The sequence below is a fragment of the Equus przewalskii genome, chromosome X, assembly GCF_037783145.1.
Source record: "Equus przewalskii isolate Varuska chromosome X, EquPr2, whole genome shotgun sequence".
NCBI classification, from domain to species: Eukaryota; Metazoa; Chordata; class Mammalia; order Perissodactyla; family Equidae; genus Equus; species Equus przewalskii.
The window spans coordinates 89,417,394-89,435,880 of record NC_091863.1 but is presented as its reverse complement, the minus strand read 5'-3'; the positions used below and the strand labels follow the sequence as shown (position 1 = coordinate 89,435,880).

At 37.6% G+C, this 18,487-nt stretch overlaps 1 protein-coding gene across 37 annotated transcripts in view; it reads right to left on the bottom strand.

Moving 5' to 3' along the window:
• The window catches only part of PAK3 (p21 (RAC1) activated kinase 3), a 257,980-nt gene that overhangs the window by 35,557 nt on the left and 203,936 nt on the right, over positions 1-18,487 (bottom strand). For all 37 annotated transcript variants that reach the window (XM_070606575.1, XM_070606561.1, XM_070606587.1 and 34 more), the window contains 2 exons: positions 18,299-18,464; positions 9,632-9,695 (listed from right to left, as the gene is read on the bottom strand). In XM_070606575.1, coding sequence (XP_070462676.1) covers positions 9,632-9,695; positions 18,299-18,464 — 230 coding nt within the window. The remainder of the gene's footprint in view (positions 1-9,631; positions 9,696-18,298; positions 18,465-18,487) is intronic.

Sequence of the window (18,487 nt, the reverse complement as noted above, 5' to 3'; positions counted from 1 at the left end):
AATTTTAAATAGAGCTGTAACACATTATGGGTGTGAGGCCCGGGAAGTCAGCGGGTTATAGTCCAGTGATAATGAGGCCACAGTTACAGGGCTTAATCCCTGGAAAGGCCAGCTAACGCTCCACTACTCACTCCAACATTAAGTCTAAACAGCTGTTTCACAGTGTGTGCCATTGGTTTCAAGAGGGCCTGAACAGGAAAGGGGGGGGCAGGTAGCTTAATACAAGCTCATTACTGTGGCTGGGAAAAACAACTTAAAGCGCACACTCCGCTAATGGTGGTTGATTGAGTGGCATCATCTTTCTTTACAAGAGACAGCACACAACACAGTGCATTTAAGAGCATTAAGTAGAACAAAGAACATCTTCCACTGCTCCATAAACATTGTTCTTCAGAAACGCTAATGTATTTCCAACTTCCTTCATCACAAAACCTATTATAAAGCTCAGACTACATCTATTTAGCGCTTCATAGCAGTGTTCTACCTTGTATGGCCCAAAATAGATCCAATGAGGAAGCAAATACTTTTGGGGTGGGTGGTCCTACCCAAAGAATCACTTCTGTAAGCACACTAGACATCACTTCTGCTCCTGCCCATAGTTTCTTGAACAAAGAAAAACAAGTCAGAGGTTTTATTCTCAGCACTTATCCCTGAGTTCTATGATGTACACTGCTTTGTCAGGTTCTCTAAACAAGCTGTTATTCATCAAGTCCTTTAACAAACAAGTTTCAAAACTATTTATCTTCAAATAGATATTGGAAACTTCGTGTTAGAGTAAGAAGAGGGCTTCTCACTGAGTAGCAAAGATAAGTCTGAAAAATACCTCACAGGATATATTATTTTCTCAAGCCTTAAAACTAAAACTAATTTAGAGGGACAGGATGATGGGCTTGCAAAACAAAAATGTTTGTTTGCAATTACTGATGAGTTGATCATATTATCATTCTATATAATGATATGATTGGCAAAGATCCAGATGTTAGACAAAATTCCTTTGGCAAGACGTTTATCTTTATGCATAAGAGGAAACTGATTTCGAAATATGCTCTTATTGTCACTTTCTGACAAATTTAGCTGCATCACTGGTCTAATCTATGGAGAGATATGACATGCAACAAAGATACTTTGGCATTATACAGACATGGACTATACTAGCCAATGGATTCTTAGGGGAGACTTCTGTTTTGCCATATAATTTCTTATTAGAGCTCCTTTCTTAAACATTTTCCATTTTGAAAATCAGTATGGGGATGAATTTTTATTATAGTACTATAATTCCAAATAAATGATTATGGCTGTGTTGGCAAAGGTGTGGGCAAACAGGCACGCTCATACATGTTGGCAGGAGTGTTAAATGGAACAACTTCTATGGAGGGCAACTTGAAAATTAAAAATGCACATATCATTTCATGTAACAATTCCACCTTCAGGAATTTATCCTGATGATAAATTTGCATATGCATGAAGTGGCTTATTTGTAAGGATCTTCACTGAAGCCTCATTTATAATAGCAAAATATTGGAAACAAACTAAGTATCTATTAACAGGGACCTGATTAAATAAGTTGTGGTACATCCAAACAACAAAACACCGCATCCGTTAAAAAGAATGCGGTACTGACATGGAATCATCTCTAAAACAAAGGCACAGAATAAAAAAGGAAATATATAGCATATTACCATTTGTGTTAAAAATGTACCCACAACACACACACATACACACACACACACACAGAAATGCACCATTATGCCCAAATACAAGATAAGGGATTTTCCCCCCAAATTTTTTCCTCAGGCAAAAAAAGGGAATTGCCTTATATTCAAATCCATATAAAATCTCTCTTGTAATGTAGTAATTCTCCATATTCATTAATTTTTATCCATAAAGTACTCTTTGGGAAAGACACATTAGGTGAAATATTCTCAATCAATGCTAGTTTTGGAGCTTATGGAGAGTATCTATCAGAAGTGGACAGAAACAATGTAAATAAATTATTTCTGAAGGTATGAGCTCATAACTGCATGTGTTAGATGTCATAAACAAGCTTTTCAAAGGTCACTTTCCAAATTATTGCAGTGAAAAGGGTTCTCATTAGCCAAAAGTGGGACAGTTTGACCATCAAAATCAATAATGAATGCAAATGATGAAACAAATTGAAACTATAAAAACCCATGAGTTTATAAAGATTTTTTTTAGTAAAGGAAAATACCTCCTTCTTCCTTAAAGAAAAAATAAAAACATCTCTCACTGGATGCTTTTGGAAGTAACTTGGGTACCAATTCCTTACACTGAAAATTGACAATTAAAAAAATAAAGCATTAGGGCTGGCCCCACGGCCAAGTGGCTACCAGCTGTTGGAAATTATAAACATGATAGCAGAAATTCAAGAGAAGGGGTGAAATAGCAAGTCGAGGAAATCTCCCAGAAAGTAGAATTTTTAAAAAGATGAAAAATAGGAACAAAAAGATAAGAACATTAAAGGATCAGTCCAGGTGATTCACCATTTGAATAACAGAAGTTCTAGAGAGAGAACAAAGAAAATGGAGGGGGCCGCCCCATGGCCGAGTGGTTAAGTTCACGTGCTCCACTTCGGTGGCCCAGGGTTCTGCCAGTTCGGATCCTGGGTGCGGACATGGCACCACTCATCAGGCCATGCTGAGGCGGCATCACACATGCCACAACTAGAAGGACCCACAACTAAAAATATACAAGTAAATACTGGGGGGGCTTTGGGGAGAAAAAGGAAACAAAAAATCTTAAAAAAAAAAAGCATTTATCTAATTTCCCTGTGAATTACATTTCAGGGTAACCAAAGACCCCTAGCTGATGAGGTAAAGTTTTTTTCAACAAAAGTATTCTAGCTAATAATTATGGAAGGAATGATAGATTTAGAAAATCACTATTTAATAATCCCTAATGAAATAATTGATTTGGGTAATAATCATAAATAGATGAAATCACTAGACGAAAGGCTGATGAGGAACTTTGATTGGCGCAGACAGTCACCTATTGAATCTTCTGATCGATCTACTCATCACTAAAATATGGGACAGACACTGTATGCTTCCTGGTATGATATAATATGAAACACATAACACCACTTATGAAAAAGTCTTGCCAAAAGTTGAACCTGAATCTAATTAAGTTTCTAGAGCAAACTTCCATTTATAGGAAATACAGCGACTAGAGAAATAAGTAAATGACATCAAATGAAACTAATAGACAAATCCAGAAAGTGGTACATTCTACAAGGCAATGACTAGTTTCTTCAATAAGTCAATAGTGGTGGAAAAAGAAGGAGAACTGCTTTAGAGTCCAGAGACTTAATAGACCCAACCCAAGGCAATGTGTGAATCTTTTTGGATGCTGATTTGAACAAATCAACTATAAAAACTGCATTTTTGAGACAATTAGAGAACTCTGATTATAGACTGGGTGTTAGTGATATCAAGCAATTGTTAAGTTTCTGTAGGTGTTATAACGGCATTGCGATTATATTAAAAACATTGATAAATGTTGAATTTGGGTGATAAGAATATGGACATTCCTGTACTATTCTCTCTACTTTGTGTAAGTTTGAAGATTTGTAATAGGAATTTTAAAAAGCAATAGAGAGTTATGTTGTGAAGATTTAAAAATACACCTACAGGACAGATTCAGAAAACAATTATCTTAATGTTTTAAGAATGTGTAATTGTGACTAGGAATAAAATATCCAGGGGCAGAATCATATGGTGATTCAAAAATATTCTATCTCAAAGATCTTAGATGGAAGTCAGATGACATACTTGGATAACTGCTGGGGGCTTCAAAAAGGGGCTCTAATGATTACGAAAACAACGATGTTAAAGATGCATAGGATGATTTTGAATTATACTGCCCATAAAATGAAAAAGTAGAAAAATCTCTCCTAATTTACACATTATTTTATATATGTGTAGTTTTAATTATGTAAATGAGTAAATTAACAAGTTAAACATCATAAGTAGACATTCACCATTTATTATATATCTAACAGAATCTATGAAAGTATTGTATAAGAAACCAATTAACAGTTTCTTTCTGGAGGTTTCCTTTGTGTAGGATAACTGGGAGACTGAGGGACAAGGGTTGTAGGGACACTTACTTTTCACTGTCTACTCTTCTATATCTTCTGAATGTTATACCATGTCCAAGTATTACCTACTTCAAAAAATTAAACTCAAATAAAAAATACAGTGCATGTATATAGTGACAGACAAGAAATAATGTATAACTGAACCTTCACAATGATGTAAACTACTATGAACTCAAAAAAAAAAAGTACAGTGCAGCTTGTTTCTCTTAATTTGTTTCATAACACAGTCCCAACAGATCTTTCCAGCATTATTTCCTGTTAAATCCCTTGCTAAACTGGACTTTTGACTGTAGAACGGGTACTGTTGATTTAGTTCTTCTGGTCTCTGCAATAAGCATTCCTCAAATACTTGCTGAAGATTTACTCTATGCCAGACACTGTTGCAGGCCCTTGGCATACCAAAGTGAATGAAACCTGCAGTCTGAAGCAAGTGTTCATTTCGTTTCCTTCAAATGAAACTTTCCATAATTCCCACTTGTTAAATCCTACACCTCCTGAAGTGACTACTCAAAATGCACCCTCTCTAAGAATCCTTCATCATTGGTTATAATGATTTGTCCCTCCTCTCTGTCCCCATAGCTCTTTGTAATTACATTACTATACTTCCTGTATTCTATTCTACATAATAGTTACTATGGGTGTATCTTTCACCCCTAATATGTAGATACAATATGGGGGAAAGGGACATGTATTTGGGAAGGAGGTCTTGCTTATTTCTTGATATAACTTTTCTCCCTGTTGGACATTCAAAGAGACAGTGAGCACAGAGCTCATTGTGACCCCAAGAACCTGGTTCTTAGCTACTACTATGCATTACACATAGTAGGCACTCAACAAAAGTTCACTGAATTCAAAAAGTTATTTGTTAAACTGGATCCAAACCATCTTCTCTGAGCTGCTTCCTCAAAAATATTTTTCTATTCTAATATTGAAGAGAAAAGAAATATGAACCTGAAAGAGAAAAAGGGTCTGTTTTTCAGTGCATTCTCATTTAAGGAAAGGGTTTAAAATGAGTTCAAATATATTAATGAGAAATCTGTGAGGACAGCTGCCATTGGTAGTAAATTCAGCCCTCTATTACATAGCTACTGCTTATTCAGGAATTACACGGGCTTGCCAATGATAGCTGTTGACTGAAAATAAATATTTGATTTTGTTGTCTCACCCTACCCCATTTATTAAACAAGTTCTTTTATATAACTATCCTAGAGAGTGAAGATTCTTAAGTCCCTTCCAGATGTATTTCTGACAAACTCATGTTTTTCAGTTAATGATAATTTGGGGAGTACCAGGTCTTTTTTCTTTCTTTCCTTTATTTTTAACTTTATATACATCTGCTCAAAATATCTGGATTTTGTGGCCAATTACAGAACACTTTCACAGCAAACCTGGTGAAATAATGTCATTTTTAACCTTCAACTCACAGCTATGGTCTCAAATGATTAGACATGCAATTCTGAACTTGATTTATGGGAGATGGAGCCCAATTCTATGGCCTCAGGCCTGGATGCTGGGATGGCAGAAACCCATACTGGAAAAATTTAGCTTTGCAAGTAGATGAGGGTGATTAATGGAGCTGAAAATGGAATCCTGGGGCTGATTATTCCTAGCACCACATGATCACTGACACAGGTCTGAATGTCACCGTCGTAACGGGTAAAGCAAAACAATAAAAAAAGAGTTAATGAAAAGAAAATAAAAACTATACATCAAGAGTAGACACCAGTTTGTCTTAACTTAGGCCAGCCATTTATGGAAAAATCCACCGAGAGCAATTTAAGTAAAAGGAAAGTTAATTTTCTTTTTGTTTTAGAGACAAATCAATATTTTGTTCATTCACTTTAAAAATTAAGAACAGAGAGTAGAAATCCGCTAAAAATCCAAAATTAGTAAATGATAAAATTACAGTAAATAAATAAATTTACGTTACCAGATTATATCTTAAAAGCTATTTAAAAATACATCTTGATTTTATATTATGACCATTTTGGTTGAGTGCGTGTGTGAAAATGGGCAGAAGGTGAAGCCAACATAAATGAAAAAAACAGATATGCGGCACACAGAAATTCTCCAAGGATGAAGAATCAGATGTGGTGAGGCAGATCAAGTCATTATGAGAAACAAGGAGATGAAGATACACGGAGAAAGAGAGAGAGAGACAGAAAGAGCAAGGAAAACATATATACACACATGAAAAGACAGAAGACAGAGGAAAGGGAGAGCTAGAAAGACAAACATTTTCATTGGTTCAACAAATATTTATTGAGGCAAAAACAGATCCAGAGACATGGGGGAGGCAGACAGGGGAAGCTCTGTAAGTCTCTGAGTTTGGCCCAGTGAACTTTGGCTGTTGACCAAAATCGTACAGAATTGATTTGAGGGGGCCAACTGTGTGCAAAAGTCCTGTGCTAGATCCTAAAGGAGACAAAAAGAGGAACAAAATGGACTCCCTACTCTCTAAGGACTTATTGAAAAGTTGAATTTGGCCTATGAGTAAACTATCTGTTGGTTTCATCATTCTTTAAAATGATAAACTCAGTGGAAATTTAAAACAGACCTTTCTGCAGTGGCAAGTAGGATTTCTGTTTTGAGTTTTCATTTTAGATTGTAAAGACTTTACAAATGTATGCAGAAATAGAGAACTTTCCTTTTGCACCTTCAGAGGTCAGAAGCATAAATAACAACCAGGAAAGGAAATCTCTTTGGTATGCAAAGTTGCTTGGTGGCCTAATCTTTGCTGTTGGATAAATCACTCTTGCTTCATTACCTGGTAGCTGGGAGATATCTGAGACCATCTCCTACTTTTTTTCTTTTTTAAATTTTTGGCTCAGTTGGGTCTTAGTGGGAATGAACAATCAAAACAAATCAAAAAATTATAACATCTTCCACTCCCCAGAAAAGAACTCTGAAAAAAAACCAATTTATGAAAAAATAAATAGCTCCCATTTATACCTACAACTAGAGCAGTTCTGTCCATTAGAAATATAATGCAAGCCATATTTTAAATTTTCTGGGAGCTATATTTAAAAAAGCTTAACAGGTGAAATTAATTTTAACATTTTATTTAACACAATGTATGTAAAATATCATTTTAACAACCAATATACAATTTATTAATCAGATATTTTGCATCCTTTATTCATATCAACTGTCTGAAATCAGATGCATATTTTATACTTACAGCATATCTCCCTTTGTACTAGCCATGTTTCAAGTGCTCAAGAGTCACATGGTTACCATATTAGACAGCAAAGATCTGGAATGCTACTTCTCTGTGGATTGTGTATCCTCTTTTTTTTAAAGTATGCTTTTTTTTGGTGAGGAAGATTGTCACTCAGCTAACATCTGTTGCCAATCTTCCTCTTTTCTTTTTCTTTTCTCCCCACAGCCCCAGTATATAGTTGTATATCCTAGTTGTAGGTTATTCTAGTTCTTCTATGTGGGACACCACCACAGCATGGCTTGATGAGCAGTGTGTAGGTCTGCTGCCAAGATCTGAACTGGCGAACCCCGGGCCACCAAAGTGGAGCACGCAAACTTAACCACTCTACCACAGGGCCACCCCTGTGTATCCTTTCCTATTATTAGCTCCACCAAAGACCCAACCGGAATAAAATAAAATCTAAAAGCCAACCTTTGCTTTCCAAGCCCCCTTAGTACATAATATTATGTTTATGCAATCTGTCCTTTGGTGTTTACCTTTTGGGCATGAAGAAAGTGAGTTGAGCTTTGCATATGGGCATGGGAAGGTAAGGCTTCCTTGCTTAAGGTAAGAAAGAAAACTCCAGGTGGGAAATAACGGTTATAGAAGCCAGACCTGCTGGTAAATTGAGTAGGCTTGTCTCAATGTTCCTCTTGGACCTTACTTAGCCCTCTCTCAAGCATTTATCACTGTAGATTTTAAGTTCCTTGAGGGTCCACACCATCATTGCCCATCTCTGTTTCTCTAGCACTTAGCATAGTGCTTGGCACATAGTTGGTGCTCAATAAACGTGGGCTGAGAAAATAAATTAATTTGAACAAATATACTTTCTCATTTGCACTAGACACATTTCAAGTGCTCTGTAGCCACACATGTTAGTGGCTACCATACAGGACTGCACGGATATAGCACAATTCCATCATCACAGAAAGTTCCATTGGATAGCACTGTTTTAGATCAACAGGCAGAAATACTATTTGACTATTTGAAGCAAAAGCACAAATAGGTATATATTTCAACCTCCTAGAAATGTAGTACCATTATGGTTTCCACTGGAAGAAAAACTTGCCCATATATTTCTCCCTAAGTTTCTGCCTCCCTCTCAGAGTCTTCTCACCACAGCATCTTGATTCCCACCAGGCACAAACCCTACAAGTAAGGGGGTGAGATATATCCCTCTTACCCTCTATCCTAAATGTCTAATGAATGCGTTCCCTTATTTCCCAAGCTAAGTCGGAAATTTCCAAAGAAACTTTCGTATAAAAGCTAAGGGAAAGAAACAAAGTGTAAAAATCATGAAAAATAGTCAAGCTTATATATAATATATAATTTTCCGAACCCAAAAATCCTAGGAAAAACAGTGAGATGCTTCAAGAAATTCTACATTCTGTTATCCAAAAATAGACTCCATTGGGTGAGGGACTAGCATAATTTTTCAGGCCATTAGCTCTATCTCTTCCTTCCCAGTCCTTTGTCTTAGCCAGAAAACCTCTGGGGTGCCATCTTGCTTCCTGACATACAGTAGTGGGTGCACATAAATATCTTGTCTCATTTCCCATTTAAGAACAGCTCTTAATAACACTTCATTTCTCTTTAAAGAAAACTTTTCCCTGTTTCAGATGCTGTTGCCTCCTCAAGCCCTCCTGCTTAGTTTCACAGTGAGGCCTGAGAAACGTGTAATTGTAGCTGATGATCAGGATTACCTGAGAAACGTTTCCAAAGTTCAGATTCCTGAGCCCTACCTCAGATTTCTGGATCAAATCTCTGGTCATGGGGCCTGAGAATCTATTCTTAACGAGCATACGAGGTGAAAATGACGCACTCCATCTCATTTAGGAATTATTGATCTGTTTCCTCCTTACTCTGATGGTCAATTCTGCCTACCTCTGATTCATTCAACAACGACTTTGTCTACCCTCACTCTGTCACTTTGACAATGAAACACAATCTTAAGTACAACATCCATACAGATGTAGGGAGACAGGGATAAAGGGGGTTTTCATACAAGCTAGAGGTTTCTATAAACTTACTGCTTTTCTGGAGAAATCAGGTATGAACCTTCTAACTATTTGGGATCAAAATGTCCCTAAAAAATTCACTCTCAGCTCAACAACAGTGAAGATTCTAGCAGGATATGTTCCTTGTTTAATTAACAGTCAGTCTGCCAGACAGAAAGGCCAATATTATGAGAATGCAAAACATGAATATAACCCAGAAAATGAGAAGCATAATTCATGAGAAATCCAAGCTGTAACTTAATTTTAACATATGTCTCTGGTGTTCATCTTTTGATATTTCAAATAATCACTTACCCTTGACCAATTTTTTCAAATCTTGTGTATTTCTTCTTTGGGTCACCAACACTCACAATGCTTCCTGAGTTGGGGAGTGGAGGAGAGAAACAGAGAGAGAGAGAGATTTAAATTGATTGATGGATTCCCTTTATTTAATACTAAAAATTAAGATGCCAGAGTCAACGACAAATAAAACATTAGAGCAATATTCTCACGTGATCTATATTTATATGGATAATGATAAATTTTATCAATGTAAGAAATAGTAATATATTAATTAAAGTGGTAGTGATCTATAATTTATATGGATAATGATAATTTTATCAATGTAAGAAATAGTAATATATTAATTAAAGTGGTAGTAATCACCCATGCTACTTATATTCAAAATTGATGATGTTTGGGAAACAAAAAGGACTGGTCACAACTCAACATTTTTTATTTTTAAAGATTTTACTTTTCCTTTTTCTCCCCAAAGCCCCTGGTACATAGTTGTGTATTTTTAGTTGTGGATCCTTCTAGTTGTGGCATATGGGATGCCACCTCAGCATGGCCTGATGAGCGGTGCCATGTCTGGTGCCCAGGATTCGAACCGGTGAAACCCGGGCTGCTGAAGAAGAGCGCATGAACTTAACCACTTAGCCACGGGGCCGGCCCCACAACTCAACATTTATAAAAAGTTCCCATAAAAGGATACTGTGGATTAGGAGATAAAAACATCTAAGAACTTGTACACACTATTTAATAAAATCACTATCTTCTTTCAACTGGAGTAAAATTGAGCACTACACTACGTTCAATTCCACTAGACAAATATCTTTTGAGCAATTACTATGCACGCAGTACTGTGCTAAGGGCAATGGGGGATAGGGATGAGTCTAATAAAGAACAAAATTTAATCATTAAGTAACGAGTCTCATGCTTTTTAAAAACATACATCCCTGAACCTAGGACCCCACTAGCACTCCAAACATTTTTTAACAGCTTTAGTGAGTTTATGATTTCCACACCATAAAGTTCACGCATTTAAACTATACAATTCAATGGTTTTCAGAAAATTTTTAGAGTTGTACAAATTTACTAAATTTCACCATGGTCTAATTTTAGAACATTTTCATCATCCCAACAAGAAAGCTTGTGTCTATTAGCAGTCACTCTTCATCGCCCCTTGGCTTCCCAACCCATCCCCGGCAACTACTAATCTACTTTCTGTTTCTATGGATTATTCCAAACATTGTGGAGTAAATTTATAAGCCACATAAGAAAACCATTAATTTATCATGTTTGGCTCTGGAAAAAAAATTGGTTTTGTTATTTCAAAATATCAAATCCACTACTCAGAGGATGAATACTTGCCGCCACTCAGAGTAAATCTAAAGGAAGTGACAATGACTCTTCAATGCAATGCTCAAATAGGTGTAGACAAATTCCAGGCCATAGCAGCAGCAAGAGAATAAGGGTGCAGATTCTCAACTACTTTGAAGGGACTTATTTATTTGGATGCCTCTGGCCCTCAGTATCATTACCTCGGAGTCATATCTTACTAACATGGCCCCTGTCCCAAAGAAGTGTAGAGTCAGTAAGAGTTAGTAAGGCAAGATTTACATACACGAACCGATCAAGAGAAGGTCTATAGAGTCTACCTCCTAACTGTCACTCTTATTCATTTCCTGCTCTTCATGCCCAGGGCCACTGCCATTGCTTAGGCACTCAACATCTCTTGTCCAAACAATTGTGCTAGTCGTTACCTAGCTCTGTACTCCGCCTTCTCTAATTTCTCTTCCACAATACCTTTGGAAAAGGGTAACCATATAATTCATAGACAGAGACTTTCCTGGGTAAACTGAGATGTATAGTCACCCAATTCAGAGTGATTTTACTGCATGTTCATAATTCCTCAAAAGTTCCTCCTCACTACGGGATCAAGTTCAAATTTCTTAGTCTAGCATAGGTCCTTTACCATCGAGCGCCATCTAACTCCTACCTAACCAGTCTAACCTCCTATTATTCCTCTCCTCTCCATCCGTCCTACTTTATATCATTGTGATACTAGCCTATACGAGGCTTAGGTCTTTGCAGATGCTCCCCCTTTCCCTTTCCTATCTAACCCATGAATTCCTATTTATTATTTAAATACAATCTCAAGTGATCCTCCCTTGTGAATTCTTCTCTCATCCTTCTAATGAGACTTACATGCTTCTTCTTGAGGACAGGAACTTTGTCTTTTCATCCCTGTAACTTCAGTGCCTAGAACAGTGGCTGCTGCTGAACAAATATTTGTTGACTAAATGAATGCAAACAAAAAATATGTGTTCAAGTGCTAAACTGTGTGCTATAGAAAATACCTCGTGTTAATTTAGACGATGATTTATCTTCTGGGCTAGTGAACAACTTAATTCAGACCTACCAGTAGATATTATACCTTGAAAAAAATAATAAAAGAATAAAAGAAATGTTTCACTGATGGATTGTTTATCAGGTTGCTGTGAGTTTTTGTTGTTTGTTTTTTGTAATAGAAGTCCATGGTTCAGTTAGGTTAAATAAGACTTACCAATATGCAAGTTGTTACAATTCTTTTTCTCTTGTATTTCCAGTCTCAGTCAATGATACTACCATCTACTCAGTAGCCTGAGTAAGAAATCTGGGAGTCATCTTCGATTCATTCCTTACCTTTACTCCCCACATGCAGTGGTCTACCGAGTCCTGGGCCTATATCTGTTTACCTCCTAGATACCTTTTGAATCTGCCCCTTTCTCATTACTACTGTTCCAGTTGGGCCCTCATCATTTTTGGTCTGGGCTATTTCAACAGGCTCCTAACTTGACTTCTAATTTCCAGCCTCCGCCCACTCCAGTCCAGGCTCCATACCTCTGTCAGGATGCTCTTAAGAGCAGACCTGATCACGTGATTCTCTGGTTCAGGAGTCTTTGATGCTTGCCCAACACCTACAGAGTAAAGCTCAAATTCTTTGTCACGGAATGCCAGGTTCTTCAAATCTGGTTTTTGCTTCATTCTCCATCTCATCTTCCCCACTTTCCCACTAGAACCTTGTGCTTTGACCATAACAAACTAGTTGTAGATCATGATCAGCTCCTGCTTAACAGTTTAGTTTCCTGTCCTAAAACTTCAGTCCCGCCATCCACCACTAATTCTATATTGAAGTGACACTGAATAAGTCAAGAGTTCCCAGGCATATGCCTTCACACCTTCATTATGTGCTATTCTCTGCCTAGAATGTCCTTCTTAAGTTTTCTTCCTGGCAAGTTCCTATTCATGCTTCAACTCAGCTTCAGTGTTGTCTCTTCTAGGAAGCCTTCTCTGATTTTTTTGAATAAAGTTAATAATTTCCCTTCTCTTTGTTACCGCTATACCTTCTCTCTCTCTCTTTCTGCCTCTTTTGCTTTTGTTCTTGCTCTCTTTCTCTGTCGCTAGTGGACCATGTATCTATATCTATTTATTTGACATCCCTTATAAACTCTGTCTTGAGAACAGGCGGCATGTCTTATTCATCTCTGGATCCTCAGTGTCTCCTCATACAATGCTGTGTGTGGAATATAGTGGTTACTCAATAAATGTCTGTTGAATTAAACTCAAATAAAATTAGGCATTTCCTTTTGTAAATGCCCCGTATTTTAAGACAGGGGTTAGAGAATATATTTTACTTGAGCTATATCTATAGTATGCCACCAATTTAACAACTTCTGAGTCACTATTTCATTTTTCAAATTGTCTCAGAGATTTTTACATCACTGAGAGCTATCCTTATTCAAGTCAGCTATTAATGGGTAACGGCCTAGACTTTTTTTTTAATGAAATGATGATTTTAAAGTCACTTGAAACCATAGATTTATTAAACAGTTTATAGTCTTCTAAGAAAGTTATACTATTAAGTCGCAAAGCAAACTCTTTCCCATAGACTGAACAAAAGCAAATAAGTTTCAGCCCAAGCCACTTTCTAAATTATGACCAATTCCAATTGGCAGGGTTCAGTTAATGAGGTTTTATGGTAGTAAATTATTCAGCCTTTATTTCCATGGTATGCAGGGGAAGGAAAACAACAACAACTGGAAATAAATCCTTTCGTGAGGATTACCATAAGACAACCATTCTGATGAGATCCTGCTTCTGAATTTAACTGCTGTTCAAATGAAATGGCGTCCCCACACTCATTACCTTCACAGGAGAGTGTGTGCTGCCATCTACTGATTTTAGGCAAGTACACAGGAAGCCTTGTTTACAATGCCAAATCACGAAACAAGCTTTTAAAGTGACCTCTTTCATCAGAGCCATTATAACTTGCTTTTATAAATTATAGTAATGAAAGGAAAAGACACTGTGACACAATAGGGAAAAAAGTGACAAAAATCAGCAACTCAAAATCAAAGAAAGAAAAATGATAGCAATACTAGAACACTTTCCTACCAGAGAAATTTCCTAAATAAGAAACAAACTATTCATTTTAAAGTACAAGGATTTAACAAGTCACTAAATACTAGTATTTGAAAATAGGGTTCATGATGTGGTTTCAGCGGCAGGGAAGCCCATCAATGTGTTCTCCTGCACATTAAACTAAGCTGGACTCCAACCATTAAAGGATTATCGCTTTAGCATAATGAAAGTTTTGACTCCTGAGAAAAAGCAAAATAACTCTCTAAATTAACATCAGTTCCATCTGAGGGGCAATTCGGATAAAGAGTTTTGAGTGGGAAATGCTGGGGTAGGGGAGAGACGAAAGAAGGAGGCAATTGTGGGGCCCAGAGGAGGGAGGGCGAAGACAAATTTCTTGCATTGCACAATTTTGCTGACAGTCAGCACCTTTTGAAAATTTTCACGAAAATGTAGGGGTTACTTTATTTTCCAACAGATTCTGACAGACCACAATGAATAAGCCAGACCCAGGCTATCAGTCTTTGTAAAACTGAAAGATGATCTGTTCATTTTAGCCATTAATGATCCCATGGTCTGGCCCCCACAATCAGTATCTACGGAAGATGAATAGCCTGGCAGCTCTGTGGTCTGGGCTGCCCACCTCACAGTAAAAGGATCCATGAGACTGAAGGTGAGGTCGCCCTCACCTCTGCCTCATACTTATGGTGTGGCCCACTCTGGTATGTGGGCCATTCCTCTACCTCTCTGTCTCCCTTCCCCCTCTCCTTTGCCTCTCAGCACAGCTTTACTCCTTCCCCCAAGATCCAATAGGGGCCTTGATTCCAAGGTCCTCAGTGACTTCTTATAGGGACCATACATCTGGGATTATTCCTGGTTTCAAACATTCTGTCCCCATGGAAGACCTCATGCCTCATTTGTTTATATTGAAAAATATGGTCATTTTCATTTTTCAAAAATAACAATTTTATAATACTCTTTATCGTGCTAGGTGTATTACATACTTAACTTCATTTGGTCTTCACAAAATCTCTATTATATTGGTACTATTATTATCTCCATTTTTCAGATGAAGAAACTGAAGTTCAGAGGAGTTGAGTGACTTGCCTAATGACACACAGCTAGTCTGGGTCTATAACTCAGACTCAATTATGGTTCATTTCATCATTACAATGGGATTACAATCTTATTAAGCCTTTATACTCATGTAATAAAATAGTAACTACCATTTACTGAGCACCTAATGCATACCAGGTACTGTTGCTGAGCTTTTTACATGCCTTATTCTCATTTAATTATCATAAAGCTATGAGTTTGGTAATATTATTATCTCCATTTTTTTAAAGGAGGAAAAATAGGTCCAGAAAAGTTAAATAAAGTGCCTAAAGTGACACAGCTGGTAGCAATGGGCTTGTGATTGGAATCTGGGCCTTTCTGACTCCAATACCTGTTCTCTTAGCTGTAGGTAGAGCTAGGTAAAATCCGTCCCACAGACAGAATCCTAAAATGTAGTTATGATTCTTATTCCCATTTGACAGATAAGAAACTCAGGTTCAGAGGGGTTAAATAACTTGTCTAAGGTTATATAGCGAGTAAGTGGCAGAGAGAGGGCAGAGAGAGGGCGATGGTGGAGCAGAAGCAGGAAAAATCGACTTTTCAGTATAGCTCAGCCTGGATCTGCTTCACGAGCAGCACTCGCTCATTTCTCTGCAGCTTCTCCCTGCCAATATCTGTAAGCACAAGATAGGGGTGGCATTTACAGGTGGCCCACTGGCTAGAGGGAAAATGATTCTCTCTAGGCCCAAGCATTCTCCAGTAGAAAAGAAAACACTTAATAAAAAATATAATCAAAGGTAGCTTTCTCCTCTTCATCGTGTTGCTCAGTGCAGCGGAGAATAAACAACAAATTACAAAGACCACAGCTCCAGTACCATTACAGTTTATAAGCAAAGCAAGATTTTGCCCCAAGAAAATGTTGTTTGTTTCTCTGTCAATGAAGTTAAAAAAGCTATAAATCCATTTTCATTATAATAAATATATTGAAATTTGAAACAGATACCAAATAACAATCATTTTTACTAAAGTAAAGCTGTTAGATTTTTAAAATCTGGTATAATGTCATAGGTCATGTCTACATGTACAAAATAAGGGGAAAATAGAGGCAATTGTCTGAATAATCGAACTGAAATTACCCAGGCAATTCTTTCATTTATTCCTTCCCTTATACACAAATAGACAGTTGGAATATGCAGAAGCCAAGTGGGTAATGGAAATACTGTAAGCTTCGAAGGCAAACAGTCTCACATTCAAACTCTGGCTCTACTACTCATTAGTTTGGTGATTTGTTCACTTTTAGCTTTTTGAGGCTTACTTTGACAGATCTGTAAAATGAAGATATTCAAATCTACCACAAGGAATTATTGTGAAAATCAAACCTGATAATGTATATAAAGTGGCCAGCAGAGAAGGTGCTCAATGAATGGGGATTATTACTGTTGTTATTATAGCAAATAGTTGGCATTAGCACTAGAGGCATATTTAATCATGTACAGTAAAGTCAGTTGGCTAAAGTCCAGCAACGCCAGTTCTGAGAGATCACTGACAGCTGCAAGCTGAACTCTTGCCTTTCCAAATACCTCTAGCTCCGAGTGTCTCAATCTCAACACTGTTGGCATTTGGGGCTGAATAATTCTTTGTTGCAGAGGGGAAAGGAGCGGGGGCTATCCTTTGCATTATAGAGCATACAGAAGCATCCTTAGCCTCTATCCACTAAACGCTAGTGGCACTCCCTGTGTCATGACGATAAACATGTCTCCAGACATTGCCAAATGTCCCCTGGGGGGCAAAATGGCCCTACAGCCACCTCTGCAGAGTCTTCCTGTGGCCTATAGCCCAAAGTGCTCTCTTCCTTTTCTGAGTTCTTTTACATAGACATTTGCAAAAACAAGATAGCCTCCTGTTCTCTAATTGTATCACACTATTAAATCATATCTTCCAAGAAAATTCTAAGTTTCTTGACGGCAGGAAATTGTTTTTCTGTTGTTTCCTCCAAAGATTCTGGCATAGAACAGACAAGTAGGAACCCAGTAAAGAAGCATTTGTTTGCTCATTTTTTTCATTCATTCACTCAACAAGCATTGTTAAGTGCCTTATGTACCAGGCACTTTATTAGAGCTAGACATACAGGAAAAGAAGACACAGTCCCTGGCCTTCAGGAGCTCACAGTCTAGTGAAAGAGACAGACTAGTACAGTGTGATATTTACTGCAATAAAGGCAGTAAAGAAGAGGGGTCCTTGGGGCTGGCCCCGTGGCCGAGTGGTTAAGTTCGCGCACTCCGCTGCAGGCGGCCCAGTGTTTCGTTGGTTCGAATCCTGGGCGCGGACATGGCACTGCTCATCAAACCACGCTGAGGCAGCGTCCCACATGCCACAACTAGAAGGACCCACAACGAAGAATATACAACTATGTACCAGGGGGCTTTGGGGAGAAAAAGGAAAAAATAAAATCTTTAAAAAAAAAGAAGAGGGGTCCTTAACTCAAACTGGGAGAGACAAGGAAGGCTTTCATGAGGAGGCAATTTTGAGCTGTTTTGAAGGATGAGCAGGAGTTAGTCAGACTGGGAGCACTGATTGCAAATAACTAGCAATTAGTTAGATGCTTTTGTAGTATGAGTTTGAATATGTTTCACAGACCTTTGACTCTTTTTAGCAGAGATATATTTTTTTAATCTCCTTGACCCAGAAAGCTAACTGGAAGAGGAGTGTTTTGTAAAACTGAAACGAATATGTATGCACAAGCATGTACACACTAATGACACTGTGGGAAGGAGGGTGCAAGCATTTCTCGGCCGTGCCTCCCTTCCCACATAGAAATGCTCTTAAATTAGGGGAAAAGGCTATATTATTGCAGCTGCCAGTTTTGACCGATGCATTGGGTTCTGAGGTTGACTTATCTATCATGATTGATCAGCTGGGACCCTTGGGCTATGATCATAAGATATTTCATCAGACTATTTTATCCCTTTTCGGAACACAATCTTAAAATAAAATTTCCTACTTAATTCATTATGTCAAATTTTCACCTTAATTTTTTCAAGTGAAAATAAAATTTTCTGTTAAATTAAAAGTTTGAATGAGGGAGTGATTTGAAATACATAGCAAGTCCCAAACTTTTCGTCGTGACTTCAGGGATCCTGGGGATCATGCAAGCAGATGCAAATTTTAAAGGATCCCTTCCCATTTTAAGTAGTTTATGAGACACCCTCTCATGAAGAAAGTCACAATGGCAAAATAACTCACTTAGCTTCTCTAGGATTTCCTCATCTGTCATCTTGGATTTTTTCCTTTGCCGGTCTGTATTTCTATACAAAGTACTGGAATTGGCATTCTCAGCAGAAGGTGGTGTGACCTCTTTATTTGGTGCTGCTGGTGAAGCAATCGATTCAACCACAGAACGAGTGTAGATCTTAAAGACAAAAAAAAAGTTCT